The sequence below is a fragment of the Bactrocera dorsalis genome, chromosome 1 (genome assembly GCF_023373825.1).
Source record: "Bactrocera dorsalis isolate Fly_Bdor chromosome 1, ASM2337382v1, whole genome shotgun sequence".
Classification (NCBI taxonomy): Eukaryota; Metazoa; Arthropoda; class Insecta; order Diptera; family Tephritidae; genus Bactrocera; species Bactrocera dorsalis.
Window position 1 is genome coordinate 26,857,626 of NC_064303.1, and position 20,252 is coordinate 26,877,877.

General features: G+C 39.5%; 1 protein-coding gene across 6 annotated transcripts in view; it reads left to right on the top strand.

Annotated features, from left to right (window-relative positions):
• The window catches only part of LOC125775965 (Down syndrome cell adhesion molecule-like protein Dscam2), a 45,479-nt gene extending 25,517 nt beyond the window's left edge, over window positions 1–19,962 (top strand). For 5 of the 6 annotated variants that reach the window (XR_007421443.1, XR_007421445.1, XR_007421449.1 and 2 more), the window contains 2 exons: window positions 1,843–1,994; window positions 19,492–19,962. Coding sequence is in view for 1 of the 6 variants with exons in the window: in XM_049446909.1 (XP_049302866.1) it covers window positions 1,843–1,985 (143 nt within the window). In the remaining 5 variants the exon portion in view is untranslated. The remainder of the gene's footprint in view (window positions 1–1,842; window positions 1,995–19,491) is intronic. The other variant, XR_007421446.1, reaches the window with a different exon arrangement.
• The last annotated feature ends 290 nt before the right edge of the window (window positions 19,963–20,252 follow it).

Here is a 20,252-nt window from a genome sequence, read left to right on the forward strand (position 1 = left end):
TTGGTATTGATCTGGCAATACGAGTATGTAACATTCGAGTAGTGATACAAGTTCATCAGTGTTGTAGTTTCATCCAAACCAGTCAAATCACACAGTAACCTGATACTACACTACACGGTCAGCTAAGTCAAAGCTAATACCCTATAAAGGGTGTAAATAGTTAAAAATCTAAAAGAAACTACGCTGCGGAACAGTAGATCTAACGCTCCTGCCTTTTAGACTTAGGTAACTAACTATGTTAACAGTCCGGAGACACATTCCTGCCATTCTGATTTCCTAGGGAATAATTCGGTCTTGCTATTGGATTGTTCACTAAGTAATCTCGTTTCATTTAAGGTAGTGCAATTTATTCAGATGTGCGTCCGGATGCCAAAAATATGTTCCTTCCACCGATGGTATATACACCTCCGGAAAGTTTTTCCTCCCTGGTGGATAAAACCAGATCTCGCTTATATTTATTAGAGACCCTTTTTAACAGTCCAATTGCTGAAGATGTTAAGGTACCTTTGATTTTGCCAAGAAATTTCTCTCAACTATGAGAGCTTCAACATCTGCACAGATTATCACTCGGCAACCGGCTTAAATTTTTCCTGAATATTATTGATAGCAATAATATGAAATGTGAGGCGCCTCTACTCACATTCAACGCATTGTACTATTCCCCACCGTTTTTCGCATTGAAATTTAAAAATGAGAAGATAAGCTCTGGCTAAGTTAAGCTATTATCGAGGAAGATTTTCACTGCAAACTGCATTTGCAATACATATGCATGAAGTACTCTTGGAAGGCCGTTTCTTGGTATACTACCTCTTAAAGGTTGATCAATTAGTCTTTCTAACATTTTCTATAAAGGATACATTGATGAGTCTGATTTCCTTGGCCAGGATATAGACTCTTTTGCCGGCTTTTGGCATGAAGGTAACCCTAACCTGTCTACCAATCTAATATCATTCGCACATCAATTTTTTGAAATTTCGACAGCCCACTGCAGTTGCACTGGTGTTATGCCATCTGTCGGAAGGGTTGAATGGGTCGATTGTTCTTATAAGTATATAGAATTATTGTTCCAAATTTCTTCAAAAATGAATCCCACCATAATATTACCGTCAACTGAGAAATCTATGAAGCCGTGGTCAAAAATTTGGCATCTTAGCCAACCACTGTGGCCACTTGCCCGAAATCATTTCTAAAACTTAGTGCCAAACCTATATCTTTATGGTAAAAATAAATATTTCGCAAAAATATTAAATTATACTACAATGTTGATATCTTATAATTGCGATCTCTAACAAAGATGCTCTACTTTTTCTGCGTTAAATGTGATCAAACTTACAACGAATGAATTATACCGCAAATATTTTGATCGCTCAGATCACTCTTCCAATCCTCTTATCCTTTGCAAAAAGAAGTCACAAAATGACTGTAAACTGGTGTAATAAATTAAAATAATATAAAAACTACATCGTTATGAAATGTTTCAAAAGCTAAATTAAGAGATTCAGATATTAAATTATATGTGCTTTATTTCTTCTTGAAAATTACATCTCTAAAAAACCACGCTCTAAAACTTTAAGGAGGGAAAGTAGCCATATTATCCTTCGGAAATTATCAGATATTTTCGAACTAGAACCTTTTGAGGTGTTCCACTCCTCATAAACCAATTGACTCGCAATATTTTATAAACCTAGTTTAACTGTTATGATTTATGCCACTTGACAATTATAACAAAGTTTTCATGAAACAAACTACCCTAATACTTCTATAAAATCAAAAAATGCACGAAATTGTTTTATTTTCATTACGCCACTCACTCACACATGTACGTGCACATTTCCATTGCAGATGGCGTCAGAATGCCAATGAAGAATGTGTTCAAAACGGCTCCCTACTCATCGAGAATGTGCAACGTACCGCCGATCAGGCAACCTAGACTTACATTGCTCGCAACAAACCCAACTACACGGCGGAACGGACGGTGGAGGTGAAAGTTTTGGGTGAGTTAAAGTTGAAGTTGAGGTTGCAGTTGCACTGCCAGTGGTTTTCGATTTGCTGCCCATGTTGTCTGGAGTAGTTAACGAAAAACCCAGCCTATCTTCATACGAGTTTTGATAAATTTTCAAATTTGCATGTAGAATAATACAAAAGAAGCTATGGAAAAAACACAATAAAACCCGAAAGTGGTAAACACTGCTCGTTGTGAATCGCCGAATTTAATTTTTGTTGGATGTGTACAGTATAAAAATTAGTGCAATCGGACAGCCACGTCTACTTCCCATATAATTCAATTCTAAATTTTATGTACTTCTTTTACTTTACTGCGTAGAAATCTAAAAGCAATAAATATAACAGGATAAAACTTTCCATGAATAATGGCTTTGAAGTATGTCAACTTATGACCAAAAACTGTTAAAATCGGATCAAAACTGTTCAAGCCCTTAGATACTAAATATGAAAACACAATGTTTAGAGTTGACATTTGACCGAAAATATCGGTCAATGTATGAAATATGTAATTAAGATTTTCGGACATCTGGCTGACTGTATAATGCATACATCAACCCTTGTGTGAGTTATCTGAACGAAATTGAGATATTTTTATTTTTCTTACAACGCGTTGCAACGGTGCGTCACACAGTGGCATTTCGGCGGAAAAAATAGGATTTTTCCACTTTCCAATTTCAAAACTTTAATGTTTTTGGTTTGTAAAGAAATATTTGGATAAGAAATATTCAACAAGGTTTTTTATAAAAAGTGAAATTTTATAGTTAAAAAAACTAACAGAAGTCGACGGAAAGTTATTCAATAAAATTAGATTAAAATTATTGTACAAATAAAGAATTTTTTTTTGTGTGTAAGTTTACAGCTATGACTTTTCTTTTATTTTTTAGTGTAAATATAGAACCTACTTGTTTATAAAAAAAAAGATTTATTGAAATTGGCAAAGGAAGCTAATTTTTATAATTTTTCAAAAATTATACTAAAAAATATCAACTTTTCATTTTTTGATGGAAAAAAACTTTATGTGCTTTGCCTTGCTTAGCCCTCTTACTATAAAAAAATGAAAGTTCCGAGTCTGTACTTTCAATTAAAAAAAAAGAAACAACCGCCATTTACCGTCCCTTTTAGTAACATCGATTTTAATTTCAAAAGTCACATCCAATATTTCATACAAATGGTCAATAAGACAAAAAATGTAGTATACTTTCAGGCTCTCATATAAAGGGCAAGGAAATTAATGTATTACACAAGCTCCTTTTTACAATGCTGGATGGTAAAACCGCTCAGATAGTGACACATACTACTGCAGCAGCAGTATGCTACATTTGTGGAGCGAAACCTACTGAAATGAACAACTTAGAGTTAGTTTCCATGAAAACAATTAAACCTGAGGCATGTGAATTGGGATTTCATCCTTACATGCTAGAAACAAGTTTATGGAATGAATTCTCCATATAGCTTATAATTTACCATTTCAGAAATGGGCTGCAACCTTCCAAAACAAAGAGATTAAAATACAAAATAAATTAAAAATACATGCGGCCTTTAAAGATAAAATGCGGTTGCGAGTTGATTTTGTTCAACAAGGTACAGGAACTTCTAACGACGGGAACACGTCAAGGCTTTTTTTTTAAACCCACAAATGGTTGCGGATATTACTGGCGTCGATGAAGAACTTATCAATCTATTCAGAATAATTCTTCAAATAATTACATGTGGCGAAAAAATTGATAGTGACAAATTTAAATTATATACGTCGGACACTGCGAAACTGTTCGTACAAAATTATAGTTGGTTTTATATGCCTGTTACTGTGCATGGTAAGGATATAATGGATGCTGCCGTATTACCAATAGGAATGCTTTCAGAGGAAGCCAGAAACAAAGACTACAGGAAGTATCGATTGATGTTTTCGAGAAAGTGTGATCGAATTTCCACAAATACTAATGTCTTCAACAGACTTCTCATAACTTCGAATCCTTACATAAGTAGCTTAAGGCGTCATTCGAACAAAATTTCTTTAGAACTAGATCCCATTGTTAAAGATATGGTGCTTGCATAATATTACAAATAAAAACTAACACAATTTTTTCCCTGTTACATATCGTCACCTGAAATGCAAATTAACGTAACAACATTTTCAGAAATTTACAGTGGCATGAATGAAACACGGAATAAAATGGAACATGAGTGAAACAAAATATTAATATTGGTTAAAACTGGTTTATATATGACCGCAGAACCAGAAAATGTTGAACATATTTAATATTACGTATATAATTTGATGTAGTGAAGCGTAATCAATAAGACACTCAATTTCGAATTTTTTGATGATACGTTATTTTGCATTTCAGGTGACGATATTCAATTAAAACATTGCATATTATATTGGATTTTTATCAAGGTAAAGGTATAAATAACGTCACTTTGCGTTTAAGTTTATTTTTTTTTTCATCAGGAGAACTCTATTAAGAAGTGTCCCGAATTTCAAGTCCCTAGGTCCAAAAATAAAAGTTTTGGCAATTGCAGTTATATGGGAGGTGGGTGTGGCAGTGGGCGGTTTTCCAAGATTTTTCCAAAATTTCTTAATTTTGTCCAGAGAAGTGTTTCTGTAAAGTTTCATTGTTGTACGACCACTCCTTCTATTTTTTTCCAAGAAATGTATGGAGCGGTGCCACTGTGCGTCATAACGCTTAGAATTATTAAAATCGGGGGAAACATAGATCCCTTATATTTAACAAGCCTTATTTACCTGAAGATACTTCACTGGCTATAATACTTGCAAGCTGCAAGAGAATGAAATGTTCGGTTATACCCGAACTTAGTTCTTCCTTATTTTTTTTGTTTTGTTGGTATTAAGTACATATTTATATGTTGTTTTTTAAACCGTACTTAAAACGTTTAAGGATTAAAATTATATATTTACAACTATTTTAATGTGATCTACAGTTTTTAATTAAATTGCGTAAAATTGATTATCCTTAAGCGTCATTGATATAACTTTGGCCAGACTCTCTCTCAACTGAAACCACACAATGCGGTTTTAAATGTTTTTAGTTACATCATCTCTATTACGACAAGTGGTTTTTAAAAGAAAACAAAAAATATGTAAATATTTTTAAAGATATTGACTATTTTTGATCACCACATTTTAGCGCCGTTTTATCACATGTCAAACTTAATATATAATATAAATTTAAAGAATATTCAGCAAACGATACAAAATAATTAAAATTAAAAAAAGGTGGAATACAAATAATAATACAAAAATGAATTTGCACGCTACCCAAAATTTACAGAATTTTTTATTTTACACTGCGTAATTCGCAACTCGTGAAAAATATTTTCGCATTTCAACTTCACGCTATTTCAGTTACCTATAAAAAAGTATTTTCTCTAAGCCTGCTAAAAAATAAAATACACTAACACCTACATTAGGGTGATTCAAAAAATTTTTTTTTTTTTTTTCAATTGGTACTCGCAAAAATAGGTTCCTAGACACCTCTAAGAAAGCCTCTCCAAATATGAGATTTTAATTGTAACGGGAAGGTCCTCCGCCTAACGGTTTTGTATTTTTTCTTATTATCAGATAGAAAAATTTATATCTCGCTTCCAACTACTTGAAAAAATATCTTGTTAATTAGGTTTTGTAGGAAATTGAATGCTCTAAAATATGGTCTCTTATGATTTTTTCGTAAACCCAACCGTTTAAAAGATATTAACGGTTGAAATTTGACTATTTTTGTAAAAATTCTTTATTTCTTATTAATTTTATAACTCAATGAAAAAAAATTATTATGAATGATGAAACTCATAGTTTTGTAGGAAATTTACTGCTCTATAAAAATGGTCTAAAGTAATTTTTCAATAAAGTTAAGCGTTTACGAGATATTCATCGTCAAAAATCAGTGCATATTAGGGTGGATCAAAAAAAATAAATTTTTTTTTTCGTTTGGTACTCTGAAAAATAGGGTCCTAAGCACCTCTAAGTTAGCCTCTCCAAAAACTTATTCGTAATAATTTTTTTTCATTGAGTTATAAAATTATTAAGAAATAAAAAATTTTCCCAAAAATCATCAAATTTTAACTGTTAATATCTTTTATAAGGTTGGGTTTACGAAAAAATCATAAGAAACCATATTTTAGAGCATTCAATTTCCTACAAAACCTAATTAACAAGATATTTTTTCAAGTAGTTGGAAGCGAGATATAAATTTTTCTATCTGATAATAAGAAAAAATAGAAAACCGTTAGGCGGAGGACCTTCCCGTTACAATTAAAATCTCATATTTGGAGAGGCTTTCTTAGAGGTGTCTAGGAACCTATTTTTGCGAGTACCAATTGAAAAAAAAATAAAAAAAATTTTTTGAATCACCCTAACCTACATACATACACACATACAGTTTTACAACGCATATGCTGGCATTTCCGCTTTCACCCACTAAAATGAAAAGAATACAAGAATATATGACGCAGTTTAGCGGTGTTAAATGAAAGAACAACACAGGACACGGGCTACACACACACCCACTCCCTTTAGGGAGGAATTTAAAAGCCACAAGAAGCTTCTGAAGTCGGCAATTACACGAAGCAAAAAATCATGTTTTGAGAAGCTGTGTGAGGAAGCAAACTTTGACCCTTGGGGTACAGCATACAAAATATGTATGTCCAGATTTAAAAACAAGCAGCAGCAACCTAAGGATTCCTCTTTTATGGGAAAGGTCGTCGAAACACTATTCCCGAAACACGGCCGGATTTCATATACCAAGCGACGAAACGAAGCTGTAGAGTCACCCCCGTTAGTCACGGAAGACGAACTATTGGCAATAGCAAGGAAAATCAAAAACACGAAAGCGCCTGGATTGGATGGCACACCAAACAGAGCTCTGAAGGAAGCCATAAGCTTAAAACCCCGAGTTTTCGCTAAAATGTACAACGCTTGTTTAAAGGAAGAGGTATTCCCCGACTCTCGGAAAGTACAACGTTTGGTTCTGCTCCTAAAACCAAAGAAACCACCTGAAGAACCTTCATCGGACCGACCTCTGTGTATGCTCGACACAATGGGTAAAGTGTACGAAAGTATAATACGAAACCGCCTGGAGTTAGCAATCTAGAAAGCCGGCGGATTATCAGAGAGACAATACGGCTTTATAAAGAAGAGATCCACTATTGACGCACTACGAGAAGTCGTCGATACTGCGAGATGTGCAGTAAGTGGCAAAAGATGGAAAGTTGGCACAAAAAAGTACTGCGCGCTGATTACACTGGATGTCAAGAATGCGTTCAACTCAGCAAAATGGGCACACATAATCAAAGCCCTGCATGAAATGCGGGCCCCTGAGTACCTCATAAACATAATAACGAGTTACTTTAAAAACAGAAGGCTGATTTTTGAGACGGACGAAGGCACCAAGAGCTACTCTATCTCGAGTGGTGTACCCCAAGGCTCAGTGTTAGGCCCACTATTATGGAATCTTATGTACGATGGGGTGCTAAAAAGACAGGAACAAACAGATATTAAAGTAGTAGCTTATGCGGATGATCTCATGGTGGTAGCAGTAGCCAAACAATTAGCCGACCTGAGAAATAAATGTAATGAGTGCATAAATGGTCTACGCCAATGGTTCTCTTCTGTGAGTCTGAAACTGGCGAAGGAAAAAACAGAAGTTTTACTCATAAGTACTAGGAAGATAGAAGAACGAATAGAGCTCACTATAGGGGAATGCGAGATTACCTCGCAGCCGCAGCTGAAGTATCTGGGAGTAATATTGGACTCCAAATTAAAATTTAAAGAACACCTGGAGTATTCTTCCGCGAAGGCAAATAAAATCTATAATGCCCTATCGAGAATGATGACCAATAGAACCTGTGTGCGTTCCAGCCGGCGATTCTTAATAGCGAAAGCAATGAGTTCCGTAATATTGGATGCGGCACTAGTTTAGATACAGGCAATGGATATAAAAGCGTATGCTAAACAAATAATTGCAGTGCATAGGCTTTCTGCAATTCGAGTAATAAGTGCTTTCCGGACTATATCAACCGACGCTGCTGAAGTATTAGCCAGCATGCCGCCCATTGACATCCAGGGAGATGAACTCGAGCGTTTACGAGTATATCATCTACCAGCGCCTAAAACAGTATCAGCAAAGACAGAGGAGAGGAACAATAGCATTAAAATATGGCAGGAGCGGTGGAATTCCTCATCCAAAGGGCGTTGGACCCACCGACTTTTACCGGACATCCATTCGTGGATAGACAGACGACATGGGGACCTAGACTTTCATCTGACCCAAATACTTTGTGGACACAGGTGCTTCAGAAGCTACCTTTTCAAATTCCACAATGACATCAGTCCGAACTGTCCGACGTGTACAGAGCATATAGAAGACTCTGAACATGTACTATTTTGTTGCCCTAGATTTTCAAATACAAGGAAAAAACTAAAAACCACACTAGGTGGTAGTTTTAAGTCGATAATTTAACGACACTCATGTGTAAATGGAAAGCTGTCAGCGATCCATAATGACAAAACTGAGACTTCTTGAACAATTTAGGCATTCGTCAGTCCGCACGATAGAGGAGACTTAAATGTCTTGTCCCTCCCACGAAGTAATACTTAGCCGGTGGTTCCGTGGGAGAGTCTTGAGGTGGGAGTAGGTTAGGTTTAGCGGATTAAAGTTCCACACTCCGGCTTTCGATGCTTCCCCCAATTAAAAAAAAAAAAAAATACAGCACTCAAACACTAAACCTATTTTAATTGTTCCCTGCGGTTTTCCACACTTTGCTCTGCTACTGTACTTCTTCTTTTTTATCTTATTCCACTTCATTCATAATTTTCACTGCTGCTGTTTTATGCTATACCTGTATTTTTTACCGTTATCTCTTTGTCCTACCTCTGTACATTTTCATTTGGTGCTTATTGTTGTTGTTGCTTAAAAGTTCACGTTATTGCCTTGCATACGAAATTTTTTGCATTCTCTGTGCACACACAAAGATACACACGCACACATGCAGACAGAACAATATTTTTGAACAACATTGCGTTCACTTTGACATATCGCTCTGGAGAGGCATTGATGAAATATAAAAAAATGCAATGATAAATGTTAATTAAGACTTTCTACGCATACTCACACACATGCATTCAACTATGATATTCATAAATAAAATAACAACGAACAAAAAAAGGTTCTGAATGAAGTCATAAAAACACCGCAATTTTACCGCACATTAAAACGCAATAAAATTCCTATCGTCAGCTGGTAACGATTGTTTAAATGCTTACACGAGCTTCTTGTACACACGCATATACACATTTGCACTAGGATGAACAAATGCATACCTTCGATATTGCAGCTTTGCATTCATATCCAATTCTGATCGAAGTTATTATATTTTACGTCAGGTCCACCCATAGCTTTATAAAAGGCAAAAAAATTCCTCCTTCACATCATCCAATCCAAATTTCTTTGCTCTTGTTTCTTTGATCGCTAACACTCACACATAATTTTGGTTTTTACGAGGATTGCTTGGTCGTGAGAGAAAAGGTTTCATGGAGGGAGATCGCAGATGGATTTCCGAAGCCAGTTTTTGTGAAGAAAGCTTTTATAGATGTAACTGAAGCGCTCAAGCATAACAAGATGCTCTTGAACTCAGTACATTCCTTCCTCAGTATGTTTAAAGATCATAGTTTGGTAAATGAAACTCTACTCTATTCGTTTTAATGATTCCTAAAAACACTAGTAAACGCAGTTCCAGATTGAAACTCGAATCGTAAAACCATCTGATATTGCAATCCTCTGCATTTTCGATACCTATTCCGACATTACGTAATTCTATTATTCTATCAGCATATCAGATCAGAAACTTTACTTACGGTTCTTGCAGTTGTAGCTGTAGAGGTTATTTAATCCCTGTTTAAGTGGCAGGGCGTTATTTAGGAGCAATCGTGCTATTTCGACGGAATTGAACCGGATTTAACCAATGGGGACTGGAGCGTGATGAGTTGGACTGCAGTTAATAAAATCATTCGTTAGTTGACTGTCGACGCGGATAGACATGCGCATCGACATGCGCATCGTTGTGATATTCAGAGTTTATTTTCGGTGAGTTTTTTCTATTTCCTTTTGTGCGTTTGTTTGTTTACGCTGTTTAGCTGGCACCGTTATTGCCTGGCGCGTGTGCGTAGCGGTTCGGTGAAATTGTTGGTACGATCGTTGGGTGCGAGGTTTATTGACCGCGATGTGTTTTTGTGCGTGTACACATTTTTGTGCGTTTTTTGGCAATTTTGTGTACAAAATCGTCGTATGGTAAGTAATTTAATTATTACTATATTTTATACGGACAACGTGGTCATCCACGTTGTTGTTATTGGCGGAGGCTTCGCACGGTTCAGTGTAGACTGCACTGCCTGCCAGTAGTTCTGTGCTGAGCATCTGGCGTTTAGTCGGCTCAGTGGCAGGAGGGTCTGGACAGAATTGCCCAAAGGGTGCAAGCGTCTGTCCAGGGTTGGAGAGTGCGACTCTAGTGAGGACCAACGGTCATATCAGCGTACCGTTTAGCCCACGGTGCGATTCGGCTCAGCGCCACATCGGTCGACTCCGGACCGTTTCGGGGACTTTGTCCGGCCGGCGGCCAATTGAGTGGCCTTAATCCGACCAAGGGTTGGGGTTGTGGGCTGTGTCACTGCGGGCACGCTATAATCGACCGCTTGGGTGGTCGCTGATATTGAGCGGGCCTTTGCGTGGGTTGCACTTTTCAGCGCGTTCAGACGCTGACACCTGGAGAGCAGCTGCTCCAGTATCTTTCTGTCCGTGAGCCTTCAGCGCTAGTGGTACGCCAGCGGATCAGTTCTACTGAGAGGTTGTTTGGGAAGTGAGATGCCTCCGGGACGGAAGAGGAGGACGAAGGTTTCCGCTGGAAACGCAGAATCCGCCGCTTCGACAGTCGTGGATGATTCCACGTCGGGCGGCGAGAGTGAAACGACGGGAGCGGTAAGATCTCCACGGAGGAGCAAGGCGCGGTTGGGGTCACCGCGTAAAGATGACGGAAGCGAGGGAGGGAGCGGTAGTTGTGGCGGGAGTGCCAATGTGGTCTCCGCTGAGAAGGCGGTTATGCGTGCGGGGTCGCCGCAGAACGTTGGGGGAAATGTGGGAGGAAGGGAGTGCCATCGTGGCCTCCACTGAGAAAGCGGCAGCGCGTACGGAGTCACCGTGTAACGAGGGGGAAATCGGGAAAGTCGTGGTGGAAGGGCCAGCGTGGCCACCACTGGGAAAACTGTTGCCAAACCGTCAAAGACGGTGGGCAAAGAAACGGGTGCCGGGCGTGCCAAAGAGGCCGGGAATAAGCGGGAGTATTCGCGGGGGGCAGTTGTGGTGAAGGAGGTGGGTCCCTCACTTGGTGTGAGGATCCACGAGGTTAGGCCGATCAAGGGTGGTGGGGCGGTTATTCGCACTCCCTCCGTCCTAGAGAGGGAGAGAGTGGCGAGTAACAAAAAATTCGGGGAGGTGGGGTTGGACGTCTATGTCAACTGGAAGTTGGGTCGTCGGGTGGTAGTCCAGGGGGTCCATACGGAGATCCCCCATGAAGAATTCATGGAGGAACTACTCCGGCTGAACCTCCAGGACTTCAGCCCGGCATCCCAGAGGACTGACGTAAGGATGGTCAGTCGTCCCTGGAAGGTGGCTGCTGACGGTAGCACCAATGTCGTCCTTGAGGGTACGGACAAATTGATGTCCGCCCTCTTGGTCGGTGCTACATAAAGTGGTTTTCCTTCAGGGTGCGACCGGACAGCCCCGTCGCTAGATGCTTCCGCTGTATGGGATTTGATCATAGGGTGGCTGAGTGTAGGGCTAGATCAGATGTCTGCCGGAGGTGCGGTCAAGAAGGCCACAAAGCTGCCAGTTGCGTCAATGCACCCCATTGTCGCAACTGTGAGTTTAAGGGTAGGCCAGCTGAGCATCTGATGATGTCAGCTGTCTGCCCTATTTACTGTGGCATTGTTGAGCGCGCCCTCGCCAGACATTGATGAGTGGGATCATCCAGCTTAACTGTCAGGGCTCCTATGCCGTGATGTGTGAGTTGGGGGGTTGTATGGTAGAGGGTGGGTGCGGTATTGCTCTACTCCAGGAGCCCTACGCCACCAATGGTGTGGTTCGGGGTCTTCCTGGGGGTTTTAGGGTCTTCACTGACCTTAGAGCTAACGCCGCAATAGTTGTGAATAATCCACGCTACGCACAGTGTGAGATTTAGTCAATCTGGCATCTCGAAATTCAAAAAAAAAAATGTTTTCGTAACTCGCTCATATTTTTTTTTTACGTGAGAAGAGACCCCAATTGTTACGAAAACAAACACAAAAGAGAATAAGAAAATGTTATTAGCGTGATAACAGCTATCAAACACGTGCAATTGCATAGCATGCTACAATTGATTTGCAAGCTTGCATTGATTACAAAAGTTTGAGTGATCAGGTCGAAGTTGTGAGTGGTTTTTTTGGCCTAAAATATTTTTTGTATTGAAGGTTATTAAGTACTTAAACTTAAAATTTTTGTTCTATACAATATTTATTTTTGCACTCAAGTATTTTGAAAAAATTGTTTTATAACCACCTGAAAGGTAAGACAAATTTTAAAGTTTTCAAATATTTGATAGACTAGAACTTCCAAGTCCCACGGAGTTCCGTGATGGGAATGCCAGCAGAATCTTTGTTAATGTGCCCAAAACAAATTTAAAAAATAAAATCCTGCCCATTTTTTGCCTTTTTTTAGTATGAGTGAAATATCTCGAGAGGAGCTATTTTGGATTTGGTTGAGCAAGGTGAAAAGCGAAAAAACAGAAGCGGTCGAAAAGCACGTTATATCAATTTTTGGACCAGATGTTGACGATACCAAAATTAAAGATCGTATAAAAAAGCTTTGCTTCCAATTTCAATCGCGATGGAGCAAGTCTCAACGTGATAAAGCAAGATTTATGCATGACAATGCTATTTGGCTAAGTTCAAAAATTTCTGCTGTTGATTTTGCTCTTGATCACGCACCATCAGCTTCAAAACAAATATCTCAACGCGGAAGGCGAGTAAAAGAGTTTGCTGAAAGTGCTTCGAGTACACAAAAACGGAAATGCAAAGAGTTAATATCAAATGTAGCTTCGGAACAATTAACTATGGCTACCGCAATGTATCTGAGATCCTGTGGAAAAAGAGACTCAGGAAACATTGTCAAAGAGTTGTCGGCTTCATCCCCTTCGAGAGGTATAGCTATAAAAAGAGGAAGGGTAAGCATTACTGAAAAGAAAAGTCTTACACCAGATCAAGCACTGGCCATGATCGTAGACGAAAATTTATCAACTGAGCAATACCGTGGAATACGATTGCATACGATACCATACAGTCCGAAATTGTATCCATGCTATGACCTCCTTAAGCAATGAAAATTATTGTGCTACCCAAGCCTTGTTTCTGTTACTGAAACATATGCCGAAATCAATTTGCAATCCTTAATAGACCACACGGTGAAAAGATTAATAGATGCACATTTTGAAGTTTTTAGGTCGATTCCCTGCCATTCAGGATGAATTAAGCATAATAATAAAATGGGGAGCTGAATAGAACCGTTACAAGCAAAAATTTTCGGATGACAACATGTCAGACGAAAGCATGTTTTCTCTTTCGATGGTGCTTCTTCAACTTAACTCTGGAGCTGAAGGAAGGAAACATATTTTTGGCAAAATCCAGCTGCGCCTTCGACAAGATATTGTAGACCGATCAAATTTATCTTCACGAAAGAGACGCGTGAGGTCATTTAAGCGGAAGTAGAGCATATTCGGCAGCAAATTTCTGTTTTGAAACCAACTGGCTTTGAGCTTCACGGCTAAAGCCAATTTAATTTTATGTATGATTGACGGCAAAGTCTGCACCGCTCTTTCAAATTACACGTTATCGCAGGCGTGCTATTTATGTGGTGCAACTCCAAAAACAATGAACGACATGAATGCCTTATCACAGCGCGAAATCGATGAAAATATGCTTGCTGTTGGTCTTTCACCTCTACATGCCTACATAAGGTTTATGGAGTGCTTGTTGCACATTTCTTACCGATTGGAAATAGAAAAATGGTACGATCAGGCGATGAAAATAAGGAGAGCGTTGCAAGAAGGAAGAAAAAAAATACAAGACAGGTTTAGGAACGAAATGGGTCTTCTTGCGGATATGCCGAAACAGAAAACAGGAAACACAAATGATGGCAATACGGCCAGAAGATTTTTCAAAGAAGCAGAAAAGACATCGGATATTACAGGCATAAATGTCGATCTGATCAAGCGGTTTCGAGTAATACTTATTTGCATAAACAGCGGCTATTTTATCAATATAGATGTGTTCCAAAATTTTACCTCAGAAACAAGAGAGCTTTATTTGAGTTTATATCCTTGGTACTATATGCCAGCAAGTCTCCACAAAATATTGTTTCATGGAGGAGCTATCATTTTTTCATGCATTCTTCCCATAGGAAACTTTTCTGAAGAAGCGCAAGAAGCACGCAATAAAGAGTCGAAACAGTATCGCGAACTGTTCACAAGAAAAACGTCCCGAGTTGACACCAACATAGATTTATTGCAAAGGTTGCTTATCACGTCAGACCCTTTGATTGCAAGTTTACGTTTGCACCCAAAAACCAAGCGTTCTACTTTACCTTCTGAGGTCATTGCACTTCTGTTTGACACCCAACTAAATGATGAATTTGATGATTTAGCATAAAAAACTTTGCTTGCAGCTCTGTGGAATTTTTATTTTTGTATAAATTCCTCATTTTTTTTATTTCTACTTTTCGCTTTTTACTTTTGTATAATTTGTATATAATTTCTTTATTTTGGTTTTTGATTAATATCTTATTTTGAATATTTTCCATTCTTTTAAGAATGGTTGTATGTGGGTACTTATATCAATATATCGACAAGTTTTAGTTAGAAGAGAAAAAAAGAAGAAATTTTGAATATAAATGTGTAAAAAAAATTGTCCCCAACTAGTGTTTTTGAGGATAGTTCGGAACTAGTCCCCTTTGACACTAGTTGGAACTAGTTGTCTATCACCATATTGAAGCTTATAATCTCCTTAACGATCGTGCCAAATTTCAAGTTCATATCTCTACAACTTCATATAAAAATTAATTTTGAGATGCTAGATTGACTAAATCTCACACTGTGCTACGATTGCGTAGTTGTGGATTCTTCACAACTAGGTATATGTGTAGCGATAGAAGGGGAGTTCGGTAGGATGATTGTCGCTAGTTTATACTGTAAATATAGCGAGCCCCTAGAGCCCTACCTGGGCTACATGGATAAGCTACTACTACTTGCGAATGCCTCGCCCTCGACGTGGTTTAGTAAGGTATCCCGGCATTCGTCTGGATACCAAAGCCACAGTCGAGGCGAGGCATTAAGCGAATGGGTGGTGGCTAATAGCCTCCACGTTTTGAATGAGCCGAGCGAATGGTATACGTTCGATGGGCCTGGGGGCGTGAGCGACATTGACGTGACGCTTATGAATGAGGCAGCAAGTAGGGCTTTTAGTGTTAGTTGGAAGGTTACTGGAGGGTGGGGATTGAGTGATAATACTTTGCTTCAAATTGTGGTTACCCCTCGATCCCCTCCCTCACCTTATGAGAGTCCATTGCGGCGATGGCGTACCTCTGGTACTGACTGGAACCAATATGGACTCTTGGTTAGAGAAGCGGTATCCGATGTACCGCTTAGTGAGTTTGAGGAGTTGGGGGTTGACGAGCAAATTGCTCGTCTATACGGGGTAGTTTGGGGAGTAAATGATAGGGTATTTAGGAGGTGTGAAAGTCGTAAGATTAGTAAAATTAAATGGTGGACGCGTGAGCTAACCTTGAAGAGGAGGACTGTCAGGCGTTTGAGGCGAAAGTTTCAACGCGCTCGACGGTCCAATTCTGATAGGCAGTCCCAGCTTAGGTATGAATTTAGTTGTTCGGATAGGGAGTATAAAGAGATGTTAGTAAAAGTTAAAGAGGAAGAGTGGAGGAGCTTTGTTAGAGAGAATAGGAACGACCCCTGGGTCAGGTCTATAGGATCTGCAGGGGTCGTAGTAGGGAGGATATCACCCCTCTTTGCGTCGGTGACACTCTGTTATCGTCGTGGAGAGAGTGTGTGGGGGTTCTGTTAGGTGCGTTCTTTCCTAGGTCGGAGGTGCAGGTACCTCAAGCACAAGAGGTGCCTGTCCCTCCATTAGATGATGGGGAGTTGGGGTACGCCTTTGGCCTGGTTAGGTCTGGTTTGAACGGAGAGATGTGTAAAAGCTTATGGAAGTTCATTCCGGAATACCTGGAGGCCATTTACAATAAGTGCGTCTGGGAGGGATACTTTCCACGCGAATGGAAAAGTGCTAGGGTTGTTCCTCTCCTGAAGTCCCCTAATAAGGTCAGGAGCGATCCTCGATCTTATCGGGGCATCAGTCTCCTTCCAGTACTTGGAAAAGTGCTGGAAAGAGTCATGGTGGAACGGCTTCAGGAGCTAACGCGGGGTATGTGGTCGGATAGGCAGTTTGGGTTCAGGAAAGGACGCAGTATAGTGAATGCGTGGTTTTTTGTACAGAATGTCGTTAGGGAGAATGTCAACAAGTATGTCCTTGTCATATTTGTTGATTTCAAGGGGGCATTTGACTACCTAAACTGGGATCGAGTGTTGCAACGGCTGGAGGAGCTTGGCTGTCCGGAAATTACTCTTTGGCGGAGTTATTTTTCGCAGTTGCCGCAGGGTACCATCTGTGGTCCATATATTTGGAACCTTATGATGAACACTCTGCTTGGGTTTAGGTGTGGGGGTTGACATATCGATGGACAAAACGGTGGCAATGCTGCTGAAAGGTAGATTGTCGCCGTCTCGTCCACCGATTGTCCGTGTGAGCGGGGTCAGCATCAGATATCTTACACAAGTCAAGTATCTGGGGTTGACCATAAGTGAAAGGTTGTGTTTTACTCCACACTTTGCGAATGTGAAGGAGCGACTGCAGGCAACCGTAGGCAAAATATGCCGCATTGTGAGGAGCGATTGGGGTCTCGGACGTCGTGCTGTCTGCACCATATATCATGGCTTGTTTGTGGCCTGTGCCACATATGTAGCCCCTGTATGGTGGGAGGCAGCCACGGCTGTCTTGGGGTCTCAAAATCTCCTCTCAATTCAGCGTTGTATGATACTTGCTTGTTTGCCTGTATGTCGCACCGTCTCAACGGATGCGATGCAGGTGTTATTAGGTGCACCCCCTCTTGATCTGATTGTCATACAGCGAGCTGTTGTATTCAGGTTAAGAAGGGGTTTGAGTGTGTCATTGCTGCGGAACGATTGGATTTCCGACGATGAAGTGGAGAGGGAGGGATATCTAGGGAGCAAGAGGCTTCTAGATGATAGGGTTAGGTGTAGGTGGCAACAATGTTAGGACAATAGTCCTAACGGCCGAGTTACGTACGAGTACATTCGGGACGTTGGATTCGTTGAGGATAACCCAGACATCAGATTCTGTCTGAGTCTGGGTTTTCTGCTTACGGGGCATGGGCCTCTGAATGCATTTTTGCATCAGAGGCACTTATCAGATACGTCAGGGTGTTTTTGTGGGGCGGAATTAGAAAATTAAAAACTATTCCATGTTCATCCAAGTGCTTACGTTGAGCAATTGTTTCACTTACATATATACACATACATAATTACACTACATTAATAAAAGAGTTGATAACAGAAAACTCGAAAGCGCAAGTAATAAGATTTTCCACAACCCCTCCTCCACCTCAACCACCCTTTTCTTGTCTCCTCCTCAGTGCAATTGACACTTGATCAACACGCCTGCTTGATTGCAATGAAAGTTTAGGCAAATGATCAGCATGCAGCACATGCAACACGAATTTTGCACAACATTAGGCACCTTATAACTCACCAACAAGCACCGCAGACATACACCACCATACCCACCGCACTTTAAGCTCTCACTTCTGCTCAATTCACTTTTTATCTAAATATTTATTGTTTGAATTTCAGCAAATAATAAGCGCCCGCTTTCTTAAATAACTATTAAAATCACGTCCGTTGCAATGCACCGATTTATTACGCACACTTTTTTGGTTTTTTCAACCTAAATTCCAGCGCTCACTTTTTGGTTATCCTTTCTTTGAAATTCTGGCATTATTTGTTTACTTTTTCCTGTTCTTCCTCTCCTTCTACCTTTTGTGTGTACATGACCATTTGCATTTTGCACCATTTTGCATTTCTGAACTTCTGCACTTCTGCCTCTGACCCTGCATTTGCATCTGCATCAGCATTGCGCATTCGCGACGCTGCGCTCAAATGGCGCTCACCGCACAGTTGTGTGTTTTGTCAACGTCCAACGCCTAAACGTTCGATCCGTGCGCCGACAGCCGTCGACAGTCAGCAGTCAGCCATTAATTTCTCAACCATAAGTACCTATAGACATACATATATTATATTTGATTTTGTTGTGTATATATTGTGGATAATGCTCTAATAACGGCTTATGTTACCTTCCCACAAGTAGTTCATTTTAGTACAGGTTTCATTGAGATATGAAATAGACATGGAGTAAGGTCAATACTCCATAATAGTAGTGATTCATATGAGTATATATGTAAATAAAATACGATTGAGTGTATTCTCAAAGAGTCAGATATAAGGTTATATATACCAAAGTGATCAGGGCGACGAGTAGAGTTGAAATCCGGATGTCTGTCTCTCCGTCTGTCCATCCCTCCGTCTGTCCGTCCATCCGTGCAAGCTGTAACTTGTGTAAAAATTGAGATATCATGGTGAAAATTGGTACACGTATTTCATGGCTTCATAAGAAGGTTAAGTTCGAAGATGGGCAAAATCGGCCAACTGCCACGCCCACAAAATGGCGAAAACCAAAAACCTATAAAGTTTGATAACTAAGCCATAAATAAAGATATTAAAGTGAAATTTGGCACAAAGGATCGCATTAGGGAGGGGCATATTTGGACGTAATTTTTTTGGAAAAGTGGGTGTGGCCCCGCTCCCTACTAAGTTCTTTGTACATATCTCGGAAACTACTATAGCTATGTCAACCAAACTCTATAGAGTCGTTTCCTTCAGGCATTTCCATATACAGTTAAAAAATGGAAGAAATCGGATAATAACCACGCCCACCTCCTATAAAAAAGTTATGTTGAAAATCACTAAAAGTGCGTTAACCGACTAACAAAAAACGTCAGAAACACAAAATTTTGCGAAAGAAATGGCAGAAGGAAGCTACACCCAGGCTTTTCTTAAAAATTGAAATTGGGCGTGGCGTCGCCCACTTATGGACCAAAAACCATATCTCATGTTTTGTCTTTGAGAACCCTCCTTTATTTTTTAATTTCTTATCTTTTTAATGTTGAAGAAGAAGCAACCGAAATTTTTGTATGCTTTACTTAAATTCCCCGTTTTCTAATATCCTAGCTTTTTCTCTATCTTTTGCAGTTATTAAATGATAATTGTTTTCCACGACGACTTTAGTCGATAAAAGGTGACCAATTATAACCGCTGTCGTTTCATCGCCAGAGCCGCTAGTCGACACGAGGAGCATGGTGTATTGAAGAAGTGGCGGTTTCATCCATAAACTTAACGAAAGTAAAAATTTCCAATAATTTACGCAATACGTACTTAGAAACAAATCATCCACTTAGATCGTCATGGCGCACAAGAATCAAAACATAGGAGCTGCATAATCTTAATGACTTGGGTAGTGGCAATAAGGTTGGTGTGCGAAATTCGCATAAGAAAAATTTATGCTGAAGCCGAAAAGAAACTCACAGGAAAAGTTATAAAGAAAGCTACAACTGATACCAGCTCTCTGCCAATAAACTGGTTGCTATAAATTCTTTTTTGTAGTCCTTCATTTAAACCCATATTAAGAATATCAAGGGTTGTAGCGGAATAAATGAAATATAAAAAGTTAAATGCAATTGTAAATTATTTGCTGTTTTATTATTTGCGGTTTTTACTCGGTAAGTAAGTCAGAATGATCTACATCACAGATCTAAAAATTCTTGAAAGTTTGATGCTTCGTTAAAAGAGAATTGAAAGATTGTTGTCATTAACATCACAATTGTCATCGACAGGTATCCCATTCCAAATAATGATGGAATTCTTAACAAGTAAAGTAGGCTTAACGCGAAACTTCTCCCATTGAAACCGGCTCTAAATGGATATATTGAGTTTTAAAATCAATATTGGATTTA